This window comes from Centruroides vittatus, unplaced genomic scaffold (assembly GCF_030686945.1).
Source record: "Centruroides vittatus isolate TY-2023 unplaced genomic scaffold, ASM3068694v2 contig_2969, whole genome shotgun sequence".
NCBI classification, from domain to species: Eukaryota; Metazoa; Arthropoda; class Arachnida; order Scorpiones; family Buthidae; genus Centruroides; species Centruroides vittatus.
In genome coordinates, this window is record NW_027121890.1 from 135,672 (window position 1) to 162,692 (window position 27,021).

The following is a 27,021-nucleotide window of genomic DNA, read 5'->3' on the forward strand; positions in this document are numbered from 1 at the left end:
ACAGTCATTAGGTTTAAGCTTCACTTCTTGAACGAGTGTTTGTCATTCACTAGAACATAGGGAAATATTTTTATTAACATGGCGAGTCCCTAATAGTCTTTACAAGATAGTCTATTTATGGGTAACCGAGATTGTCTGTAATATCCATTTAAAGTCAGGTCGGGCAAAGCAAGAGGCGGTCCGTAGGAAATAAATAGTCACCAAAATCAATTAAGAAGAAAAAAATTTTTATTAGGGAATATACATATTGATTATAATAATATATTATGATTATCATATATGCAAATAACAAAGTGACTATTATATATATATTCTCCATTACAGATATAGGATGAAATGATATAGGCGGGTTCACAGGCGAGAAGCATGGTGGCGGTTTCCAGAAGAGGGAGTTGGCCTAGTGGCTTCTCGGAAAGGTGGTGAATTGAACAGTGGAGTGATGCTATTTCGTTGTAGGTAAGCCATCTCGCTGTGATGGTTCTCCTCCTGGACGGCCGCTTCGAATGTGGATGGACATTCACTGCCAACGGGAAAGATAATGGTAACTGGCAGGCTCTTCTTTTGCTGCTCGAAGCGGGCGGAATTTAGCATGGTTCGCAGAGAAGCGGTCAGCAACTCTTCTCGGGGTGGGGCGGAATGGGGGACAGGAGGTCAATTTCCCACCAATCGTCTGCATCCGCCATTCTGCAACAAGGGAGAGGGGATTAGCTGGTTGTAATATTTTTTAAAAATTTAAAATTGTTGTGGGTGCAGAACAAATGCACGAGGTCTGCCAGCAGCTGTAAGGGTTTGCAAGGTGGTTGAGGGTCGTCAGATCCCCACAAGTAAATGTGGGTAGATCTTCAATGTAGGGTGTGTAGCCCCTTTTTAAATGCTATAAGGTAAGAAAAGGGAGAGGAGCTCAGAACTCAGTTAGTTAAGCAATAAACATTAATAAGAAATGTTAGATAATTGGGGTGCTGTTTGGTGACCAGAAAAAGAAATTGTTGAAAATGGCAGTTAAGAATAACAGCCCAGGTTTGGGGTAGGGTGTCGCCGGCAGGGACACCCAAAAATGTTAAGGAAGACTGATGGAGCTTGGGTACTTCGGAATGGGTTTGGAAGATATGGAATGTTAAGTCGAAGCGCTTACTTTCCCAATTGCAGTTGAGATGAGTAAAAGGGCAGATTATCGGTTTGTATTGACAGCTGGTTTCATGTGTCACTCGCTCCACTTCCTACAACACGACGGCACATCCGTACATGTTATGGCGGCAAGTCAACTGCAAGGTAGTGGCGATTTGTTCTATAACAAGGCTTCGGATATGGCTGAGAGTCTCCCGGCACGTGTGGCCCATTGTTATCTGAGGGCGGCACTGCAAGCACACAATATGACCGTTGGTGCATTGAAACACCGGTGGTTGGACGATATTATAGTAGATGGGACATGATAACAAAGTTGTCAGAGTTGAATCCTGTTCCGAAAAAGCCATAGTCGTATGGAAGGAAGAAGAAACTGGGTAAGAAGCAGGGAAAAAGGTATTGATTAAGTTGTTAAAATCTCTCTGCTGCATCAGCAGCTTCATCTCCATCGAGTCGGTTGTACACACGCATAGCTGCCAATTGCTTACATTCTTGTCTCCCTAGAGGCAGTACCTTGTGTGAACTTATTCTCTGTATACATTTTGACCATAACATTTTCTGTGGGATACGCCCGTGTGTTGTAATTAAAGTATAGTGAATAAATGGAATCCGACAGTTCCCATGGTTCCCATTTCACACTTTCCTATCATTCTTTACTTTTCTTTCCTCTTCTCACTTCCTCTAAAACTCTACATTTTTCCTTTTCAAAGGCTATGCCTTAATGTTTGGCCTTCTAATACTTTTAATCATATCATATATGAATAGGTGTTATTGTATGTTTATGAGTGTACGGGGCTTGCTTTTATTCACTCCATCTCAAGCTTAATAACTCTTGTGCCTGTTGTCGGAAACTCCTAAAATTTCGCAGTGAAGTTCAGATATTAGGGCAAATTGTTTCCAGAAATTTTCAGGAATATCATACCATTGCATCAAAAGATATTAATGAAAGGAGTAGAGCCATATCTCAAAAAACTTTCATGTTATAAAATTTTGTGCTCGTATAGTTTATCTCATGAAATTTTCTCTCTACCCTCAAAATTAATTTTGTATGTCAGTCTGTGTGTATGTGGATAATACATACACACAGACTGACATTGATACATACAAAAAATACTAAAGTTTTCTAGCATTTCTCCACATTTTAAGGTCCCCTGAATGTAAAATTGTAATAATCTTAGAAGGCTATTTTTGACCAATTCTCATACTTTCTATGTGTTATATATCTGACGAAAAAGTAAAAAAATGATATAAAGTCAGTAACAAAGTTAATTTTTAATCAATTCAGTAACATTTTCATAATAACGATGGGAAACACGTACTGTACCTTGGTAATCTTCGGAATCAGTCTCCAGCAGCACTCATATCCTCATAAAGCTAGATATGTTGTAAGCAAGTTCTCTGTTAATGCTGTATCCTACATGTTCTACTCCCAGTTTATCCTCTGTTGTGACGTTGCAATGATGATCTCATAAATCCTTCCTGCCGCTCTCTGCAGTTACTGGCATTCTTTATTGTTTCGTATTCATTTAGATATTAGTTCCAATATATTCTTTAAATTAATAAATAAATTAATTGTAGTAACGATTAAATACTTATTTTCGATTTAAACGCATATGTATTTTAATCTATACATGTTATAAAAAATATATTTAAATTAACATTATACACAAGAATATTACAGTAGTTTCTCCTGCATGTATACTGCATGCAATGTAATGACATAATTTCTACACTACAATGTTGTGTAAAATATTATCGCAGGCATCCTTTGCTCTTTACTACTATAACTAAATCATAGATAATTCAACACATACCTAGTATTTCATACCTTTCTGATAGGTGTAATACATATCGATACTTATATTGTGTAGGTTACGCTCAAATATTCTTACTCCACAGTGTATACTGACAAGCGTCCCAGAGCCCTCATTAAAGCCGCACCTGTCAAAAAAGACTTCTCGGCTTAAAAACCAACTTCTTATAATTTGTAGAGAAATATAAAGGTAAATCTAAAAACCATAAAATCCAAAAACCTATAAACTAGACATAATTATAAAATGAAATAAAATCTATCCTCGAACTTCTATCTAAAAGTACACAATCTCTGCCGCTCTAATAACATCAGTTTTAATATCCCAAACACCTTAATATAAATTTTCTCTGAGGAGACCAACCTTCGGAAGTAGGCTGGGCTATTAAACGACCTATCCAAATATACACACGTCCTTCGTAACTCCTCAAGACAAGGACACACAAAAATAAAATGGTCGATGGTATTCTCCTGACTGCACTCACATAAGTTGGTATCTACAAGGGAAAAACCATACAATTTAGAACTATAGTCACCATGACCAGTCAAAATCTGACTCACGTAATAATCTGGAGTCACCCACTGCTTGCGCACTCTGTCCAGCACAGAAAGAAAGAACAAAGCAGTCTGCCTTCTTTTAACTGAGTCCTTCCACATACGATCCCAAACTTTATACAGTTGATGCCTGATCAGCCTTCAAAACCCTGATACTGATAAACCAAGACTGTCTTGTGGATACCTTAAGGACCCAACACTAAAAGGAATCCTTGCCCGTACCAGATACCTGTAGTATGCAAACTTCACCTCTAAATCTAGAGGAACTTCATTAGCAATAACATGCAGAGCCATGTTAGAGGTTGTTCGGTATGCACGAGTCATAATTAAAAGAGCTACATGCTGTGCTTTCACAGCTTCCTTCTCAGAAGGGGCTCCAGCACGTCGCCCCACACACCAGCGGCATACGTAATAATTAAGACAAACGGGAGTCTGTACATGGACTTTAGGGCAGGAAGCCGCAGCCTCCACCCCGAGCCCAACAGCCCCTGCAGCCTCCCAAACTGGTGTACTGCTTTGACAACTACTTCTTCTATGTGCTCGGCCACAGAAAACCCAGCACCCAGTCGAAGACCAAGATACCGCTGGGACCGTGCCATACAAATAAGCTCAGTACCCAAACGCATGCTGAGGGGGGCAATCTTGGGGATGTTGCTTTTGAAGGGAGAACACCCCTCAAAAGCAACATCCCCAAGTTTGAAGGGGCAAGTTGCAACTTAAGTCCATTAAGCCTCTCGCTCATGAACCGAAGAACCCCACAACTCTTGCTCTCTAACTCATACCTACTGTTCCCCTCAACAAGAATGACAATGTCATCAGCGTAAGCTATAAACCGATAACCAAGACTCCACAAGCCAAACGAGACATCATTAAATACAAGGTTCCAAAATTCCGGGCCCAATACCGACCCTTGCGGACACCCCTTAGTTACTTGCTTTTCACTATACTGGAACCCATGAGTGTACCGAACCACTTGAATCCTAAAATAATCTTGAAAGACTTTATACATGTCCATCGGACAATTTTGTAAGCGCAGAGTACGCAATACAGCGAACCACCAGATGTTATCGAATGCCCCGCTTATGTCCAAAAACAACCCTAAAACATATTTACTTAAAGAATCACGTGTCCATGTCTTCAAAGTTAAAATGGCGTCCGTTGTCGAACAACCTTCCCTAAAACCAAACTGCCTTTCGTCCAAAAACCCATCGAACAATATCCTAAGCTTTAACTTCAGTAGTTTCTCGTAAACTTTTCCCAGTATCGAAAGCAAACATATTGGACAATATGATCTGGGATTCCCCGTCTCGGTCCTTATTTTTCAATAATATAACCACCCTAGCCAGTTTCCATCTATTAGGAAACATTCCAAAGACCAAGCAGTTATTGTACAATCACAACAACTCGTAACGAATGACGGGATATACTGTTTGCAACATCACATATGTAATTGAGTAAAACCCAGGGGCCTTACGGCCCTTTGACCTAACAATTACCTTATCCAATTCCTCTATCTGAAACAGGGTTGACCGCCTGCTCGAGCAATACCTTTCGTTATCCATCCTAACATCTCTCTGCTCTATTGTATCTCTCATCGCTTCATCATCGGGAAAGAGCACTGAAAATAGATTATCCACCGACGTCTCTCAATCCACTGTGCCCCCAAATTAGACTTAACTGAACGAAGAACATTAACAAACTTCATCTTCTCGCGAACAATTCTATAAGGCATCCCCACACATCCCTGTGTGCAGTCGATTCCACAAAGTTCTGCCAACTCTCCCTCTTAGCCTGCAATATCATCCATCTATATTCCCCAAAACCCTTACAATACTCAAGATGGCTATCCTGCCTTCGAATTAAATTCTTCTCTCTCTGAAACTGTCTTCGCAATCGAAACACTCTCTGTCGCACACGATCTAAATCATTTGTCCACCACCTTGCCCTATGTACTCGTCCCTTCTTCCCTCTCGAAATCGCAGTTATTGCTCTAGCAAAAGCCAAATGTATCGTATTACACAGTTGAGCCACATCCCTTTTACTTTCAATAACAGGTACCTGATGTTGCATCAAAAATCCCCCAACAATACCCCGAAACCTATCCCAATTAACCCCTCGTTTTGGAAAATAATCTGTACCAGTTACAAGTTGTCTCACCACCCCAAAATCTACTCTGTAAATAATTACTGCGTAAGACGTAAAATCGTGAGAGACCTGACACTCGCTAATATAACAACTCAACTGCGAAAAATATGCAGAAACATCTATGAAAGAAGAGCCTGTCGAGGACTAAAAAGTCAAAACCTCTGTCTGATCATTAAGAACCCTAAAATCCCATTTACCCAACATGGCCGTTAAGACTTCACCACGGTCGTCAAGCCTCTCGCTACCCCACAGCGGCGATTTAAAATTAGAGTCAATACAGATGACCACCATCCTCACCGAAAGAGCCACTAACACAGCTTCCAATTCAGTTACAAGAACATCTATATTCATACCCAAGGGGAAGTACAAACTAACCACATACAGACTATACTCCTCCCTAGTCAACTGTGCAACTACACAGTATTTGCAGGAGAACTGAGTTAACTGCATCACAGACCACGTCTTGCTACATATAAATAAGGCAGTCCACGGAGTTTCCAAGAAACACTGCAGCACCCTTACACCTTCCCCTAACCCACTAATCCTATCATGATAAGTATACGGTTCCTGCACTATCATCACATTGGAGTGGTAATCATCAATAAACGACCGCACCTCCTCCACAACCACTTTGCTCCGCTGCATATTGATCTGTGCTATCTTTAACATTAAATCCATTGACTTCCTATCCATAATCTATATTTTGTTTGTAACGACTGATCGCAAATTGAAAGAAGTAGCAATTTTTATCTCGCGAGAAATGATCGTTCTTCCGCCCCATCCGACCACAAGGTACGCAAATCTTCAATATGTCCTCTCTATCACAGTCCCGAGACCGATGGCCAATCTCTCCGCACCTAAAACACGTTTCCTTCTCTTGACGACAAGTCTTCGCAATATGGCTAAACATCTAACACCTAAAACACTTGGAAATCTCATAATAATTCCTGATCAGACAACATCTATATTCAATATACAATCTTGCTAACTGCAAAAACCTATGACGCAACACAGGGGCAACCTCCACCACCCAATTTACCAATAATTCCCGTTTTCGACCTATTCTATATAATCATTTAAAATTCGCTTTAAAGTCTTCCAAAGTAACCTCTCTATTAACATATATTAAGTCCACATTTAGTGCATATATCAGCTTCACCAGCTCTTCTCCCTGCATCTCCTTGGGTACATCTACCAGAATCATCCTCAGCCTCCGCTTAACTGGAGTAGTAACATTCAATCCCTCCATTTCGATTTGCTTATAAGCCAATAATCGTTCTTTATCCCGACTTGATGCCAGGGTTACAGCAACAGCTCCATTTCTTATCTTCCGCATTCCCTTCAATCTTATCCTATCTCTACTAGGATTAATACAACTCATAAATTTATGTCTAATATCATCACTAGTATCTTCAGTTACTCCCTTTACAATAACCACACTATTACTCTCTACTATTTCTCTATCCACTCTCTTCTCCTGTACTACTTTTCAGCTTCTTGTAAATAACCAACCTCCTGAACAACCTCCTCAGTTTCCACTCTCGAACCACCAATTGGTGACATCATCTGCGAGTCAGGTGTCCCACCTTCTCCAACCTGCACTTTTAAACGTGTTTCTCTTTTTGAACTATCCATAATTAAAGTATGAAGAAACTCCAAGCCCCCCAGGCCCAGGTGAGCACCTGCCCCTTCCACCATCACACACTCCTGACTACGCCCCAGAGCCCACGAGAGAAGCGAAGGCAATCCCCGTTGCCTCGGCATAGGCCCCCACCCCCTGCTAGAGAGACCTGACTTGAGGTACCACCCCACACTCAAACAAGGGGCAAGATTATACACTAATTGAACGGGGCTGCCAGGTAAGGCCCGCCGGGCCCCTCACTACTTAGCGCCCCAGGTGCGCACCCCCAGTTTATATGCTGTATCCTCGGGGATTGCCTTCAATCCTCTCTCCCCAAGGAACACAATCCAAGCACAAGTGATACTTCCAGGACAGGCTAACACACCAGCCCCCCGCTGCACAATTAGCTTCCCCAGGGGAACCCACCAAGATAGTTCGAAAACCAAAAAGGCAAGGCCTGCCTAGGTACTGAGCTCCTCCGCCAGCGTATACTTACATTAAAAAGCGGGAGCAATTTTAAATAATCACACATAATGAAAATATTGTTACATGCTTACTCTAAATAAATTTCAATGCTGAACGCTAGAGCGCAACAAAGTGCTTTATCTTCAGATAACTTGTAATTGATAAGTTTCCTGGCTGGGTTTATTTGGGTGACGTGACAGGTAATCGATATGCTGAGGGGGAGGAGTTTTATCAGAAATTTTCTGTAGTTAGGTGTTACAAACAAAGAAAACTCGGAAAATTCAACTGGCAAGCCTGTTGAAAAGGTGCGAACCCACGACCAACTACCATTGTTTAGTGGTTATATATCCATTTGGTCAGTGGCGTGTTTGAAACTAATTTGAATTAGGGACACCCAAGGACAGTGTTAACTTCAGATATTTTTTTTTCGAGAAATTTTTTGAGGCAGTCTATTCATGGGGGCTTCAGGAAATTGCCCTTTTTACCCTTAGGATAACCTGCCACTGCACTCGGCCATTGGTGGGCACCATTTATTCCTGATTATTTGTATCTAGTATTTTTTAGATATAACAATAAACAATATTATAATTAACATTCACCATAAATAAATAATAATATATAGCTTATACATAAATATTTTACTCAAAGTACTTGTTCACTATTCAAAAAAAAAAAAAAAAAAAAACTGTATTTTGGCATCGAAATACATGTTACTGCTAATTCTCCTGTCTGTTAAAATGTTCCAAAATATTAACACTATGAATAAAACAAAATGTTATATTTTTTCATACAGCAGTATCAGATCTATCAGTATTGTTCATTCATCATCATGAATAAGAGTATCGTTTCATCTTGTCAATATCGCTTTATTATAGATATACAGCAATATTTTTTTTTTCCTAAAACTCATCCTTTTCCTCAAGTATAAGCTTTTGGGATTTTATAACAATTAATTATATAAAAAGTTATTTTAATGAAATATCATAACAAATGGCGCCAAACGTAGTTTTAAATGTCCCCGGGAAAGTTAAGCAAGTCACTGCTGGATTTCTCTGTGGTAGATAATGTCTTGAAGAGGACAAAAGAAGGTTGATCAGCAATCAAAATCTGATATCGTACTAAAAATAGAAACGGTACAAAATTATCTAACTTACAGTACTGTACATACTGCACTTACAATCTTCGTTCGTTATTTTTATTAAATACTCCAAAAATCTGCAAAAAAAAAAAACAATGTTAGGACAGATCAGGAGTTTGGTGTAATAAAATATCGCGACTAAACACGTGCCGTTAGAAAACAAAAGTGAAATATACAAAAAAAGTTCTTTCACTTTTGAAAGACGATTGCCGCACCATTTTATACATTTACCTTCGTCTCGTGGTTGCTAAACAAAAGGCTGTCTGCCTGTTATGGATATAATACTGTTAAATTCGTATCTGTTCTTACTGTACTATAAATAAAAATACAGACAAAAAACTAATACATAATAAACAGGAAAAAAATAATTATCATAATCACTACCTAAGCGTACGTGCAAAAAATCACTTTGCACCTATATCATAAACATAGGGTGAGTTCTTTTATTCCTCCGCGTAACTCCGCGCAAGCAACATCCGTTTAAAAATTCCTGCGGAATGCATTCCTAAATTCCGGTGGGAGGGCGTGCTATCAAAAAGCAAAAACGGCTGTTTGAAGCAGTAATTTAAGTTAGTGCACGCGATGATGTAAGTGTCTTTTTGAATTTTTTTCGAACAGTAGCTGGCATTCTAATTTCTTTCATGGCTATTTTAAACGCTCTTTCAACAAATAATCCATTCTATGGTTAAATTTTACAATTGGGACCCTTCTTTTGTCTTTAAAAGTTCATATTTTAGAATTATAGATTACTCCATCACCATACTATCGATAGTGTGAGTGCCGCCATCTTTCTTTCTTTCACCGTCCTTCCTAAATGCCTACAAACGGCAGCACACTCCCGTAGTAGCGACAACGCAGAACAACCGCTATTAAAGAATGCACCCATTGATGTTAGGGTGCAACCTGACAACCTGACATTGATTGATTTGTAGTAATTTATTTAAGTTTCTTAATAACAAAATTTCTATTTTGAGAGACGTAAAAAAGTGTCTGGATAATTTTACATATTAATTAACTCCTTCCTCTCTGTTGGCACTAAAAGGACCTTTTAAATCATATACATCAGGTGTTGGATCAGACACTCAATGGGCCACCTGCAAAATATTTTTCAAAATGGTCTGTAAAGGGGTTTCTTTGACTATTGATACCGCTGGATATGAAATCCAGCGTATCAATAGTAGGTGTAAAAACGGTCCTAGAAATCATTTTTTGTGATTTCTTTAATGGCGGTACAGTAATACCTCGACTTACGTGATTTTTAAATCTCGTCGTTTTGTCTTTTGGTTGAGCGCCACGCAACTCTTGATTACTCACTCCCTCCCGCAAACTATTGTTCAGTTTAGATGTTCAAACATGTCGCGCGGAATCGACTCATTGCTACAATTTATTCTGTTATTTATTTCTGTGTTGTATTTATATATCTACGAAGACTTGAGAGACTCTACTAGGTCATCCAAACTAAGTATAACTGATTCTTCTGCATCAAGCAAAAAAAGAAAAACTTTATCTTTGGAATGTAATGTTAACATTATTAAAGAGTTTTATACAAAAATGAAAAAGGAGTTACAAAAAGGGCTCTCAATTTAAATCAAATAACTAATTCTACATTAATGTTCGAACTCCGACATAATTAAAATTGAATCAATTTACCTGTTTGACTTTCCTCTCTGCTAGTTTTCTTTTTCCCTGTTCAATCTGCAGTTGTAAAAACATACCTTCAGTTCTCTTTATAAGAATATAAACTGTCAATTTAATAAGGCAAACAGCAAATCACAGCTTGAACTATTATGCAATAGTTTAGGCGAGAACTGTAGCTGTCATTCACTGTTCACAGTTTCGAAATAAGGTACTAGAAATCCCAATTTCTCTCTACTTATGTCTTCAAGTATCAGTTTATACCTTTAAATTATAACAAGCATTTACCCATTCTTCTAATTCATCACTTCTACTGTACTAGAACTTGAAACTTCAGATTCTTTATCTCTATATTAAAAACAAAGAAAGAAGCAAGTAGTAATCATTTAAATATAAAAATAACATTTTTCTGTATATACAGTAGAACCTTTCTATCTAAACAAGAAAAAAAATCTGAGATATAGAGGTTCCTATACAGTAAACAGTAATTAGTTTGATTGTGAGTACGATAATTTATTAATAAAATAGCAAGTACAGGACAGGCCTGTATTAAGTACGAATAAAACATTTTTGGCATACCATAACAAACAGTTTGTCGATACTTTCTGTTGCCCAACTTTCAACCGGCAAGATGCAAGCCAAACTCATAGTGAATCAGAGAAAACCAATGTCAACTGTATCTATAGTATGTACTGTATTGCAAGAGATGTTTCTCAACTACAGTTTATGCTGTCAAAATGTAGTTGCCGAGTTTCGAATTTGTAAACAACACCTCAGTCTGTAATTTTAGATATAGAAATTTTAAGAAAAATTATTTGAAATAAAGATGGAAAATATATTGAATTTAGACTAAAAATAAAGGGGAAATAATAAATATGTTTGAAATAGACAAATTCAACTGTATACAATATTAATTTATAAATAATTTACTTATGCGAGTTAAGCAGTGGTTCACATTTTGCAGTAAGTACAGTACATGAATATATTACGGTAACTTTTGTGAATAAATACCAAAATAAAAGAGAACCAACATCCTTACGTGCCAAAGTTTTTAGGAAGAAGACGACCGTTCACTCTCCGTGGTAGTTTTGCCTTTGTTTTCTCTTTAATTCCAGAGGTTACAGTTTTCCGATGCTTTTTGGTTGACTGAAACACATTAAGATGAATTAAACATTTTAATACATAGAACATTAATGAAGTCATGTTATATTTTCAGTTGTTTTAACTTTGATCCTTTCAATGTGAATTTACCCACCCAAGGATTCAAGGTTGCATCAAGGATACGCAAAGCAAGCACTTCTTTGACAATAGCTTGTTAAACTAAATTCGTTTAAATAAAAAAATTATTACTTAATTTATATAGTAGTAAAGCCTGAATTTTAATGACCAAATCTCTAAATGCCAGATTAACTTAATACCAAATTACTTAGTTTCCTTAATTAAAGTTTAGCCTAATTATAGCTTCAAATAATCTAAGAATTAGATATTTATTTGGTTATCATTTCTAATATTAGTTAATCTTACTTACTTCAAACAGTTTCCCTTTATTATTCTCATCCAACTGCTGTCGTATTTTCTCTAATAATTCTTTGTCTGTTTAATAAATTCAGAAGTTAAAGTTTTAAACATTTTTAAAAAATATTCTTTATTTTATTTGAAATTTAAAAATTCCAGAATTATTTACATAGTCTGCCATTTTTTATTTTTTCTAACTATTTACCCTTTCAGTACCAAGAGTATGTTCATTATAAATTTAGGCAGACATACAATGGGATGACCTAGTAATGAAAAATGGAGCCCCGACATATCCGAAAGGACCATCACCAAAAAATTTCTCAAGCTATTTTGACTTGTATTGATTAATTCCAGATTTCTGAGTGGAAGATGGCCACCTTAGCTGTTCGGCCATACGTCTGCCATTATAAGATAGCAGTTTTTTAATTATTATGTTAGATTTGTATGTTCAAGCAGGTGATGTATTATGTTATAATGATTTTTCTCATGTTACCTTTACAGACATACATAGTGTTTACAACCTTCAACATGTGCCAACACACTAATGTTTACAAGAATATATTCTTGTCATAACATTACATATGCACTCAAAGCATTGAAATGTTCAGAAATTGCACAAGACTGTCCTTTAATTTTCACTATAAACATTTGTTTGTATGTTAATATCTGGAATTTGAGTTAATGTATAAAGCCCTCTAACTCCATAATTCTCAAATTTCCAATCTGATTCTCATTCCATAAATATTCAATATGTATTAATAATGGTAAATCCTTACTAAAATGATACATGATATCATAAATATTTCATTACTACATACCTCAATAAGACTTGCACTCTACATTTAAATATTAGTCTATACATAAAGCACAATGTTATATTCAGAAAGAAGTCATAGACAGTACATGCTTATCAACTCAACTCTGAATTCATCCAAAGATGGTTTACCCCCTATTAATAGAATGTAAAGTTAATAAATTATTTTACATATATGTGAATGGATGGACAAATATTTTCCAGTCCAAATGCAATCAAATCTGATAGGGTTACATTCCGAATGTAAGAAGCCTCATTTCTGATCTTTGACCGAACCAAGTTAAACTTATAATGGGCATGGAAAAAGGGTTCTCTTAATGCTAATAGGGTACAGAGAATTAAACAAAGTGTTCTGTTACTTTAAGATCATTCATTTTCTTTCTCACCTATAAATACAAATTATGAACTGAACTATTATATTAACAATTTATATACAAACATAAATTCAACTTACCAATAGAAGAATTCATTTGTAAATCTAAAACTACCAGAACCATGTTGTGATTTAAAACATTCAACAGAGATTTTGCACCAACGTCACTTATGTCACAATTCTGCAAGTCCAGAGCTGATAAATATAATAAATACATTGTTATATACATACAGTTAAACATTATTTGACCCTAAAAGACATTTTTACACTTAAATTTATAACTGAGATTAGTTACAGCATGCAACAAAGTATACTTTTACAGACAATCGATATTAATTCAATATATCAAATACTAAATTAATTTTCCAGTATCTTGCCAAATTATCCACTTTGTCAGATGACCAGAGGTCACATAATAACAATTCAACAATATAAATTTGACCCATTTCTTACACTTATTCCATATCTCTAAATTACAAGTACAGGTTTGCATTATAAACTTTAATACTTTGAATAATTTAAATAATGGATAAAGTCAATTAAATCTCAAGTTACCTTTTAACCATATATCATTAAAATGTAGTTCAGTTAATAATTTAACTCCTTCATCGCCAATTTGTACGTTATCGTTCAAAGTAACTCTCCCGATTCCCGGCAGACTGTGGAAAATAGGATGACAGTATTGCAGACTTTTATACCAAGTTGCCGTGTTGCGTTGAATAGCTTGATGCTAAATCCAATTAACATACAATAATACATTTATAAAAAAAAAAATTAAAATTGTCAAAGAAAAAGTAGTAAAATTCTCCCGCTTACTTCAATTAAAGAGACTAAACACTTCATATCTTTGAGCAATTACTTAAGTCAAGCACCTTGACACTTGGCACAATTCTCAAACACTTACACAAGACTGTCAAATATGTAAATCTCTGTAATCTTTCATTAATCAAATTGTAACTTTTAAATTGTGAATATTACCTGTTAATCCATTCTTTTGTATAAAACATCCCGATAAAGATAAATGTTGTAAAGAATTTGATTCTGGGAAAACCTATTTGAATAATTTTTCATAATCAGTATTATTGTGTAAAAAGTCTGGTGTATACTTTGAAATTAAATACTGTAAATATATATAATGAGTGGATTCTTCAGTTGGTCAAAATGTTTGAAACTATATCCCTAGTCACTGAGAAACACAATATATATTTATCTTCTTTCTCAGTGCACAATATATATGGTATAAACTAAGTAATTAATATGGGCATTATTTATAATGCCCAGTCATTATGAATTTCAGATATTGCATGATGACCATATTGCTATTGACCATGTTATTGAATTAAGTAAGAACTATAAAAATATTACGAAGGATACGAGATATAAAAGGCTCGATAGTTAAACCAACTTTAAATAAATAAAACAAACTCGAGATGTCGGGTATGATTTTATAGATATACGGTCACAAGCCCTGCATACACCACCCCTGCATTCATTCGACTGCCACCATTAAACACCAAAATATTTTTAATTGAAAATTGGAAATATTATTAATTAAACATATTATTATTATTACATTGTTTTTAATCAGAATACAGTTAAAAAACATTTCAGGAGTGACTGCTAAAGGCACAAGATGAACTAAATGCATTAAATATTTCCAAGTTGAAATTAGGATGCATCTTATATACCATAAAATATGGTTTATAAAGTGATTCCTGATTTCAGCGTGGAATAATTAGAAAACGTGTATATATGTGTAAATATATATCATATTTTTTGGTATATATATTTATACACATATGCACTTTTCAGGTATTACCTAAACAAGTTTTACCCATTTTTACTTGCCGAAGGTAGAGTTATGTCTTAGAATTGCCCTACAGTTTAAAATTTTCCATTCAATAAATAATTTCTTTAAAATTCAATTTAAAACTTATAGTGCATCTTAGAATTGATGACATGAATTGCGAAAATATAGTGTATATTAAATAAAACTGGATAATTTATATGGGAATAATAAGACAGTTCAATCAGTTAAAATGCACACTAGTCTGAAAGATTTGAATTTCAGTCAAAGTTGAATCCTCAAAAAATTTTCTTGATATTGGCCCAGATTTATCAGATCCGCATCCTTTTCCATCTGGAAACTTCCAAACCCACGATAAGCGTAAAGAAAAAACTTTTAATGTCTGCAGGGCAAACTTTGAAAAAGCATACACCCCTAAAGTATGACAAAGAAAGAAAACTTGAACATTTCAGAATCAAACAAATTCAACAATATCTTTCTATATTATAACAAGCACTAACATAAATGCAAAAAATCAACATTAAGCATCAACCGTTATTTTTGATGTCAAAATTTACTGATTAAACTTACTCAAAGAATATCACCAATATTCTTTAGGATAAATCTTCCTCCAAATAAAACTTGCTTTCTTAGTAATATCTCATCAATAATATGGCCACTTAGTAAAACATTAACTTATTAACTTCAAGGATCCAAGTTCAAATCTAACGCGACATTTCAAAATTTATCACGGATCGAAAAACTAAATCAAACTGCTTCATAAGAAACAAAATCAAAGTCATACATAACCTATATTGGGAGGTCCTCAAAGCAGTCAATATCAACTCCTGGGGGTTGATGATGCTATTGCAGATAGAAAATTACTAGGGGTTGATTGAAAACAGTTCGTTAAAAATTATTAGTCCAAGTTAAGTGTATGACAATTCAAGATGTAAATTTGCATACTGTAAATAGATCTTTCCTATGAAAATGATGAAAGATTAATAACAGCTCACCAGATTTATTCATTATTATTATTAACATATATTAGAAAAAATAACAGGTTGATAACAAGTAGAGAAATCCTAGTAGGAAGACAACAGTCAAAAAATCTTTGGAGACACTTGGCCTATGTGCATTGATGCTAAAAGAGATAAATGAAATAAGTATTTCCTGTATATCAGCAATCTATTAAGTAAATATTTATTTAATTCAAATTATCTAACCATGTAAGGTTATATTATTCTGAAATTTTTAAAAATTTTGTGTGATTTATTATAAGTAAAGTATAAAAAAAAGATTTAAATTTTTCATGATTGCCTTCATTGAAAAATATAAATTATCATCAAGAAGATATTTAAAAACATTTAATATTTACAGTTGTTTTAGATTAAGTAAATATATTAACAGTAATCTGCTGGATAAATTTGCTAAAATCCAATGAAAAAATTATAATTCTGTTATTATCTATCCTGACCTATTATACATATAATTTTAACATAAAATATGATATATGTATTAAAAAAAATAAGAAAGTAGAACTGTAGTATTAATGATCATTTTGCATATATTAAGAAAGCTCCTGTTATGCCTATTGCGAGTTTTCCAGCTTCATAAAGTGGTTGAGTTATAAGTTCCAGTAACAGATACCAGTGGCATAGCTAGGGGGTGCGGCAGGTGCAATCCGCACCAGACCCCCGGAAAGTGACAGGCTTATAGGAGCCCCAGAATCAGGAAAAAAGACCCGAAAAATTTTTTCGGGGCCCACAAATCTGGTTCCGCACCGGGCCCAAAGAACCCTAGCTATGTCACTGCCGGATACTACCGAATCAAATCAGCTATAAAAATTTCTGAAGAGTCACCTGGACACAAACCTGGCTCTCTATATTTTATATAAATGTATAAATTTGTTAATTAATTATATAATAGCTAAATAATGCTGCTCTAGTATTGGGCATATTGCCTGGGAAAGTAGGTTTAATATGGCTGGATGAGTAAACGAACGACATAGCTTGTTTCATTTGAAACCTGCTTTGTCATTCACTTCTCATCCAGCTGTATTTAAGCCAATTTACCAGGCAATGTGCCTATCAACACACACAAATCTAATCACTGCTATTTTAAGAAATTAATTTAAAAATATATTACCTCTGACAAACATTCCATGTGATTCAAAGAAAGAGGTAATCCAGTTATTTCCAAATATTTCAAATTTTTATTCTTGTAGATACAAGCTGATAAAGATTTAATCAACTTAGTTGATAATTCTGGTGTAAGAATTATTGGAAGTCCTTTTAACACATTATATTTTTCTAAGAAGAATCTGTAAATATTGCAATCTGAAAACAGTATTAACACAGAAAATTGTATAAAACAAAAATAAACCGAATATTTTACAGCTTAATCACTAAATTTTCAATCTTTTATCATATTTAAGTAACTTACCACTAATATTTCCTGACATTTTTTTTAAATATTCACTGTGCAGAACAATCCCTTCTAAACTTTCATTCATTTCAATGGCTTCGAGTAAAGGAGTCAACACCGACGAATCTAAAACGTCAAGAGTGCAATGCAATCTTCCCTTATCAAGTTGTATTTTCTTCATGCATCTAGAAGAACACAATTTATAGTAGAAACACAGAGAAATGTAGTCATTTCGGAAGTCTTCACCTCTCGTGCATTTATTTTCGACATTAGACGTTGGAGTCATAATTTTTGCCTATGTAAATAAAACAAGTTTTTATTAAATACCTCAAAAATTATATTTTTTTGTAAGTTAATAAAAACCACGTATTTTCAGTACACTCTACTGTCATTTCGACGCCATGTTTAAATACAAATGAGAAAAGCATGCAGCGTGTCCTAGCTGATACTAAATTTCAATTTTTTTACGTCGATTTTTAACGACTATTTTAAACATAATGTACACTCTCTTAACGTAGATTAATTAGAAATGTTTGCATCGGGCCACATAATAAATAGTGATGTTTCTGTTTCCAACATGGCGTCGAAAAGATGGTAGAAATACTTAACGACAAAAAATGAAAACGAAGTTGAATAACAAGAATTATTACCATAAGAATTCTGATTAGTTAATATAAATGAATTAGAATTCGCTTTTGTGTATAATTTTATAATATAATAATTAAATATCGTAATTGCTATAATAAAGTAAACAAACTACCAACCTAATTTTCCAGTATGCGTTATTTTCAAATTTAAAAATGTAAACATCAGACAGCGCCCTCTTATGGTGAAAAACCTCTGTATTTTAATTTAAAATATTTTTGAAATATATAAATATGAATGCTGTTAGCGAGAAAACAGTGCGTATAAAAAGCATATTTATGGGAAGATAGTGATTAAAATAACTGAATTCTGATTAAAACATGTGGAGTTTTCTAATTTATATAACATTTTCTACGATTTCATAAAGGCGGTCGGCGTATAACACGTACTGTACGTATCAAGCAAAACGAACAAGCTTGAAACCCGAAATGTGTTCACCCGAGCAAAATAACCTGTCAGAAGTGGGGTTAGAACCCACGCTTTCACACGAAAACCAGAGTTTAAGTCTGGCGCCTTAGATTACTCGGCCATTCTGACACGACGGAACGATTTTTGAAAAGCTTTTTTATAAAGTCGAAAAGCAATCGTTATCGATTTCGTCATTATTTTTTTCGATCGAATCATTTTAAACCCCTGCAGAAATGCGACGTCGTTCGAGTAGAGTAACAACGCCTAGCGAGCCAACTAGCACGCGTGATCAGTGTTAAGCAACCTGGAGTGTGTTTGTACGTGCAATCACACGACGATCTTATTATACTGCAAACATAGATACTACCACCAGCAATTTTGGATCGATACAAGAAACCAGAAGTTTCTTAATTTATATTCCTTTATACAGAAGTTGTATACACGGTTTCAAATTAACTTGAAGAAGTGAGCGAAGGGAATGAGTTTTGGTGCGGATTCGCTCAAAAGGTTGAATCGTCACGAATTGTTTGTTATGAATAGTATACATTGGAAACAAATAAGCGGGGCACTTTAGGCTGCCACGGGTAGAGTTTTCTAATAAACTATAATGCGTAAAAAAATAAAACCGTAGATTAAATAGAAATAAGACAAAAAAATTGTTTTCACAAATAATTTTGAAGTTAACAAAACTCAAAAACTGGAAGAAACAGCTACCCCGAAAAGCTTGCGATTCCTCTTTTGCACGCTAAAAACGAAAGGTAAACTCGCTTAGTATCTGCGCTTAAATCTCACCATTGCTGTTTCTCAAAATATACGGTACTTAGAGACGTTCCTAAAACAAACAGCATAAACAATACTCATCCATACTGTTTGAAAGCGAAATTGGCGCCGTGAGATAACTTTTTCAGAAATTATTTAGAAAGTAAGTTGTTTTTCATTCACATATTTATAAAATTTTTACTTGTTTCATAAGAGTTTTGTGTGATTACTGTTTACATGTGAAGGCGAAACGTAATTTTTATTAAAACTATCTTTATTTGTTAATATTTTTTATTATAATTATTATTGTACTATTACCATGTCTGTAAGTATATGATATTGTAACGCGGTAAATTTGAATTTTAATGTATATACGCACCCAACTCGTACCACATCGCTAGAATTTAATCGTAGCAGAACAAATTAAGAATAGGAGCGAGTTTACTTGATTTTCTCTGATGTTAGATCGAAATGGTGAAACGACTGTATAACGCTTGGTCCATAAAGGACACGGTAACGGCTTCAAAAGATATAAGGATGGAAACCTTTTAATCTTATCAAATAGCATAAACTACTTTATTAAGTTTAAGAACTAACACTAAGCAGTCAAACTCGAACAGTAACAAAAAACTTTATAAAAAGATCAGAGCTGTCACCGACATTTTCGGGTAACACCCGGACAAATCCAACGAACTTTTTCACCTTTTCTTTTTCTTCACGTTGCCAGCCAACTCTCCTTGGCAAGTGTTGCCAGACAGTGTTCGGGATCTCTGGCGCTGGCGGCCACAAAGTAATCTAGAAGATTTAAATAAACACCAAATAATAGGAAGACCTAAAAATCTAAGTTTGGAGATGGAAGCGGAATCATTTCGATATGTTCTGGAATTAGAGGCTTCCTTTTCTTGTTAGGCAACCATAAATTTACGTCATCTTGCGGTTCAGTTAGCTGAAAGATTTTGCTTTTCACACCGTTTCAATAAAGAAAAACAGCGAGCTGGATGGAAATGGTACTACAAATTTATAAAAAAATTATCCAGAGATTTCGTTAAAAGCTCGCGAGTCTACATCTATGGCACGTACAGGATTTAACGAAGAAAAAATTATTATGGATTCCTTTGTCAACGACATATATTCAACGAAGACGAATTCACAGCAAGTCAAATATACAACGTAGACGAGACATCCCTTAGTACAATCCATAAGCCGTCTAAAGTGTTAGCACGAAAAGGTAAACACGAAGATGGCGCTGTAACAAGTGGATAGCGCGGTACAAATACAACTTGTATTTGTTGTATGAATGCTGCGGGAGAATTCATATCGCATATGTTCATTTTCAAAAGAAAAATACGACAGATGATCTCAAAAGAGGAGGTCCACCTAACACTAAATATACCGGTTCCCGACAATATACGACAGAGATATTTTACGACGCGATCTTAATTCTTTCAAGAATACACAGTCTGAAAAGGAGTCATCGTTACCTACGTATACTGTTCTAGTTTACAATGATAATAAAGAGAGCACATCGGAAGAGACTAAGACACTGCTTACTAATTCTTTTGATCAAAGATTGCATAAGGTGCCTATAAAGCGTATTCGTAATATTAACAAGGGTGGAATTGCTATTGATTTTCCTATCAGAGAGGAGGCTGAATATATTCAGGAACAATTACACAAAATAGAGGGATTAAAGGCACAAAACACAAGACGGCGTCTTCCTCTTATGAAAGTGACTTCAGTCCCCAACTCAATCACCAAAGAGGACCCATTAAAACACTTGTTTGAACAAAACAATTTTTCACTAAAGTACACGATGGAGGAATTTAAAAACGTTTTAAACATTCGATTTTCAGTCAAACAGAGAAATGACGAGTTTTTATCATGGGTGTTAGAGATTTCACCGAAAGTTAGGGCAATGGTTAAAAAACAAGGATATCTTTATGTTCAGTGGAAAACGTGCAATGTTTATGATTTTTTCTCTGTACGAGAGTGCTACAAATGTCTTGCTTTCGGACACTTGGCGGCAAGTTGCCCATCACCGAATAAAGTTTGTAGCCATTGTGGTGATGATCATTTGTTTAAGACATGTACAAAAAAAAACCGAAAAGCCTAAAGGTGCGAATTGTTTGAAAAGCGGCCTAGATAAACATGAACATAACAAACTGAATAAGGAGTGTCCACTCTACATTAAAGCAAAAGCCTTATATATTAAGACAACTGATTATTTACCTTAATGTTTTATGGAATCCTTTACAGAGCACAAATTGTTTAATTCATAATGCTACCTTGCTTCTTAGCACACCAACTGATACAAGCAGATAATCGCTTCTCCATATACATTTGTGTTTGCTGACTGTAAGAAATGTGCAAGCTTCATCATCGTCCTCTGCTTTTGGGTTTAAAGTGTTGGAATTGATACTTATAATTACTAGCTGTGTGGACTTTGTTTTTGACTTGTACGCATATTATATATGGACTCACGAGATTCTCAAATCTTTGTCTTACAAATTTTCTGCACGGGATAAATGCTGTTAAACACTTATTGTCGGAATTATTGTATTTACTTATTGTATATTATTGTATTTATTGTATTTACTATGACCTTCTTTTGCGAAAATATTTCTACTGATAAGTATCTGTTATATGCTGCAGCATGCTGCTACACATTTTGTTCGGTTCTTTTATTGTCATTGTGTTTTATTTTATTTTATTTATTAATTACTTTTTAAAATTTTTATTTAAAATTTTTTTTTTTCTCTTTTTCCTTTGCTTTGTTCATTAGTGCGTACTGTGACTCGGTAAAACTATGTAACGCATATGCTGTTGTAATGCTCGCTGCGGGGCAGGACTTTGTACCGCGTTTTAAATGTACAATAAAACTAATTAGTAGTAGTTTACGACAGTGGCCATACTGTTCGTGTAATAGTTAGAACATTTTATAAAATGCAATAGACTGGAAAAATGCGAGTAAAAGTAAGTGCTTCTTATCTTAGAAGACCTTACCACGCCCGTCAAAAACATAGACGCATTTAGACTTGCACGAGAATGTGGTATTATTATGCTCTCTGTAACAGCTCACACGTATCATTAGCTTAAGCAACTGCATAAATGCCTTTCTTAATCTTTGAGACATCATTTATATCAATCTTGTAAAAATTGGATGCGCAGGAGATGTGATAAAGCGATCGAATATATCAGAAATTTTGGGCCTTCGCATTTCTCACTCGTTCAAGTTAGTTTTACACCCCGTGTACTATTTCTACATGAATGAATATATACGAAGAAACTTCTAATTTCTTTTACCGATACAAAATTACACGTGGCAGTATTTATGACAAGATCATACTGGTGACGTCGTGAGATTGCACGTACAAACACACTCCAGGTTGCTTAACACTTATCACGCGTGCTCGCTGGCTCGCTAGGTGTTGTTCCTCTACTCTAACGATATCGCATTTCTGAAGGGTTTTAAAATAATTCGATCGAAAGGAGAATGACGGGATCGATAACAATTGCTTTTCCACTTTATAAAGAAGCGTTTCCAAAGTCAAAATGGCCGAGTGGTCTAAGGCGCCAGATTTAAGCTCTGGTCCTCGTGTGAGGGCGTGGGTTCGAACCCCACTTCTGACAGGTGATTTTGCTCGGGTGAACACATCTCGATGATCAAGCTTTCTCGTTTTACATCAGAAACGTGTTATTTCGGTGTCCTTATGTTATTACAGATGTTTTTAATGTCAATGTTTGTTGTGTTTGGCACAAAACTTTTTGTTTTCTGCTTTGTATGCATGATGTTTGTAGCTTTGTCATGCATACAAAGCACAAAAGAGAAAATGCTTTTGTTTTTAATAGGATAATTCAAATAACACCATTTCAACTACCATTGTTCGGTGGTGTTCTAAAACCTAAGAACATATGTTTACATTAAAAACTTTTTAATGTTTTGAATTAACGTGAAAACAAAATTATAATGATTTCTTTAATTATAATTTACTTTACATAGAAAACTTAATTATCGTAGTCCCCTATATGATATCTAAAATGAGGATACCTTCTCCTTTGGCTACGATAAGACAATTGTATATAGACAACTCATATTCGGACATCTTTTCATTTTAGATTACATCTGCAGATTAATGCTAGGTAGGTGACCAGTAATTGAGCATAGAGTCGAAGCGAATAAACGAATATTTAAACTCGATGGCAATTTGATGATGCTTATTATCTCAATAAACTTCGATATAAAAAACATCTGCAAAGACCCCGAAATCACCGCGAGTATAATGCACTAATACTTTCAGTGGATTAAAAGAGAATTATATTGGCAATGCCATGAATTTCAAGTCTGGAATTGCCTAATGAGTAGCATGTTCTACTGACAAGAAAATGTTTGTTAAATACTGCGTTCATTCTACCGATAATTTGGATCGTAAATCGTGTAATACGTTTTATTCATATAAATCCAGCCGCAATGGATGGACGTGGAAAATAACTATAAAGACATTTAACGAAGCATCCACTTAAACTTTGTCGTAAACCTGTCTTCTAACTGAAACAAATTTAATTTCGGAAAAAGTAACATTAAGCATATTGAACAGAACAACAGAAAAACTTTTCAATACGTCAGTCTATGTGTTTAGAATTTAAATAAGCTTTTCTATTATTTTTACTTTGCTATTATAAGCTTATTCACTATTATCAGATTATATTCTTAGAGAACTTTGAAAAGAGATAACAGCAATTAAGAGTGAAACATTTCAAGGATAAAATTTAGATGCGTTTAAGAATTGCATAAAATTACCCCTTTTAATGTCTGGTTGTAGTGTTTGCCTGCTCTTACTACTGTTAGGACGAGATGTCCAACTGATAGTTTGACAGAAAGACGGTGTTTAATACAGGTATACCTGACAGATGATACCGGTTATCGAGTAACTGCTATTATTCATTCTCTTGTCCAAGGTACTTTCAATATCATAAACGGTTATCACTGAATTTATTGATAAAGTATATGCAGTTTCGCGCTAATTGAGATACCTTCTAATACGCCATAATGGCGAATTGTACGAAATGTTAATATAAAATTCGGACCTAGCACGTATCTTCACTTCGAAAAAGTAAGATATTTTTTTGTATTCTTTAAAATTAAAATGAATTCATTAAATTACAACATTTTTGAAATTAACTTACGATGCATAAATATTTAATAATTAGTAAATTATTTATTAGCTATATATAACTGTACAGTTATAGTGAATCTATTATTTTGCGTATTATTTTTATAATAATATTCATATTATATCTAATATATTCGGGGATAAACGAGTAATGAGCTTATCAGTTAAATTTTTCGCAGATAAAGAATATAGCGTATTGATATGAAATATCGTATACTTGTGTAATGATACAATGAAAAATCTTCCTACTGTGTGTGATTATTTAAAATTGCTGTTTCTCATATTGTAAGGCGTAAAGTTGCCAGTAAAAATATACAGTACTGTACTTACCGAAAAGGCATAAAATACAGGTATGTCTTTATGTATATATCACCTAATTATAGAATAAGCAGAAAAGCGTGACTAGGAAGGTGGGAGAAAAAACATCGGTGGTTTTCTGTATGTATAGATGTTATTGTTTGTGTGTGTGGGGTGTGGGATCCCCTGTATGAAGCTTTACGAGACCTTGTTTTGAAATTCGAGGCGGTGTAAATTACTGAAAACGCTGTTTAATTAAGAAACACTGCATTCTATGAACTTTATGTAACCTGAAATGACAATAAATATTTTCATAATATATATTAATACGCAATTTTAGCATTATTCTTAGATGCACTAAACTGCAAATAACATATCATATTCTATATACGAGTATCCTTCACAAGTTATATAGGATTATGTTCATTCCTAAAGTTACGTGATAAAGTTTGGTATATGTCTATGATATATCCAGATTTATTACGAATCTTTCGAAATGAACATATTCCTATATAACTTATAGAAATCAAATTACAGTGGTACCTTGTATAACGTACTTAATCCGTTCCAGGCGTAGGTTATACGAGGTACTACTGTATCTGGAAATCTGCAGTGACGTCTATATGTATCCTGTGGAACGATATATCAAAAGTTATTTCGATATATTCGAGAATAAAAGGCTACTTTGTTTTAGTGTAGTACCGTCATTGTTATATGCTGCATGTTTATATACATGCATTCTGTTCTTCTATAAGTATTGATGTGAAACTTAACTGCTGTACACGAATATGAAAATCAATACAAAATAAAATATGATAACACGGCAAAAAGATATTTTTACACTCGACTAACTTAAGTATTTTCCTCATATTTTACAACTTAAATTTCATTTACTTGTAATTAAAGCAGAAAAATGAAAATGCAAAAACATACGTAAGTTCGATGACAATAAATTTTAGTAATAATAATTCGAGAGCTAACTTTATCCTAACGTATTTTTCATCCCGGAACTCGGTAAATATAACCAAGTGTGAAATTTAATAACTTGGTGCTGGTAAATGCAGTGTAATGATGTATTTAGTCATCTCCACTCCCAATTTCCAAAAGTATCACAAAAAAAGGTTTTTTTTTCATTTTTAAGAACATATTAAAGTAACGATAACTTGTATATTTTTAATTTACAATGAAATGCTTTACAGACATAATGGATATTTCGTAGTGGAATGTTTGAAAAATACGTCTGTAAAGTTATTTAATTTTTATCAGAAATTCTGGTTCTGTTTGCGTATAATTGTTAATTGAAACCAGCACTTTAATATACAAAAATAATAAGTTTATATAATACTTTTTGCTGTTTTACTTGATATATTATATACTATTCAATTTATATAATTTAGTCTTGGCTTATTGCTGTATTTTGTAATTTAAACATATGTAATTTAAACATATGTCACAATCAACGTACGAAATTTACAAGAAAACCTAACAAAATATATTTGTATTGCGTCTTCTGTTGAGAATACAAAGAAAATTATTTTATAGATATTAAAGCAGTTTTTAATCTCCATTGTGAAAATAACACTTTCGGAAATGATTGCTACCTGAAACGATTGTCTCTAGTCAATTAAACATAAATTGGGTGCTGTAAAAGGTATATTAAACAATTATTCCACATTTAGAACGGAAGATATAATAGAAATCAAGAAAAGATAGACAACAGCAGCCAGAAAAAGATGGAGATGAGATGGATCCAGCTGAAGCTGAGCTGAAAACAGTTTCTGTCGAATGACACACGAAAAATTTCGTAAGTTTCGTAAGTTTTATATCTACATAATACATACAAACCACAATAATAATATGGTATTCAAAATTAATTTATGTTTATGGATAAAGAAGAATTTAGCTACTAAAATATCTTGTACCTGAAAAACAGAACGAATAGCGTTTCATTCACGTGTTATATATAAGGTAAATAGTGTATATGTTTACTTTAATAACGTATTTTTAATAAAATTCAAGAAATACGAAGAAATCTGCAGAATTGATGTTATGTGTGAATTATTAAATTTGAATGAAAGAAAGGCAGAAGCAGAAGCTTCGAGTGAGGAGAAGAGTGTCGTCGTTTCTCCGCTTAATTACACAGCAGTCGGTGAAGTAAGTCGGCAAAATGAATTTTATTTTAATCTAAATAATCAATTATTGTTTCGTGACATAACTATTGTTTTCGAATTACTTGAAGATTTTATTTAATCTTGTATAAAAGACTGAAACACGTAATTTCGCAACCGGAAAATTTTAAAGTGCTGCGTATTAAGAACATAAACTAAGGTTAGAG

At 34.3% G+C, this 27,021-nt stretch overlaps 1 protein-coding gene and 2 non-coding genes across 3 annotated transcripts; 1 reads left to right on the forward strand and 2 right to left on the reverse strand.

Moving 5' to 3' along the window:
* Positions 1-279: 279 nt before the first annotated feature.
* On the reverse strand, positions 280-17,592 carry LOC136972553 (centrosomal protein of 78 kDa-like). The gene is made up of 11 exons (XM_067267136.1): positions 17,425-17,592; positions 17,128-17,318; positions 14,172-14,244; positions 14,010-14,103; positions 13,749-13,923; positions 13,275-13,388; positions 12,020-12,084; positions 11,531-11,637; positions 10,507-10,839; positions 2,442-2,671; positions 280-684 (listed from the first exon to the last, which is right to left on the reverse strand). Exons 4-9 carry the CDS (start codon positions 14,034-14,036, stop codon positions 10,788-10,790), a joined length of 540 nt encoding a protein of 179 aa, XP_067123237.1. The 5' UTR covers positions 14,037-14,103; positions 14,172-14,244; positions 17,128-17,318; positions 17,425-17,592; the 3' UTR covers positions 280-684; positions 2,442-2,671; positions 10,507-10,787.
* A 912-nt stretch (positions 17,593-18,504) lies between these two features.
* TRNAL-UAA (transfer RNA leucine (anticodon UAA)) lies at positions 18,505-18,588 on the reverse strand. Its single transcript has one exon. It is a non-coding gene; the product is annotated as a tRNA-Leu (tRNA).
* Positions 18,589-22,764: 4,176 nt separating this feature from the next.
* TRNAL-UAA (transfer RNA leucine (anticodon UAA)) lies at positions 22,765-22,848 on the forward strand. Its single transcript has one exon. It is a non-coding gene; the product is annotated as a tRNA-Leu (tRNA).
* Positions 22,849-27,021: the final 4,173 nt, after the last annotated feature.

Coding starts and splice junctions, on each gene's coding strand:
- LOC136972553 (XM_067267136.1), bottom strand. CDS start 14,036: ATGAAGTGTTTAGTCTCTTTAATTGAA. Junction 13,924..14,009: donor GTTTAGTCTCTTTAATTGAA/GTAAGCGGGAGA, acceptor AATTGGATTTAG/CATCAAGCTATTCAACGCAA. Junction 12,085..13,274: donor ACAAATGAATTCTTCTATTG/GTAAGTTGAATT, acceptor TTTATTAAACAG/ACAAAGAATTATTAGAGAAA.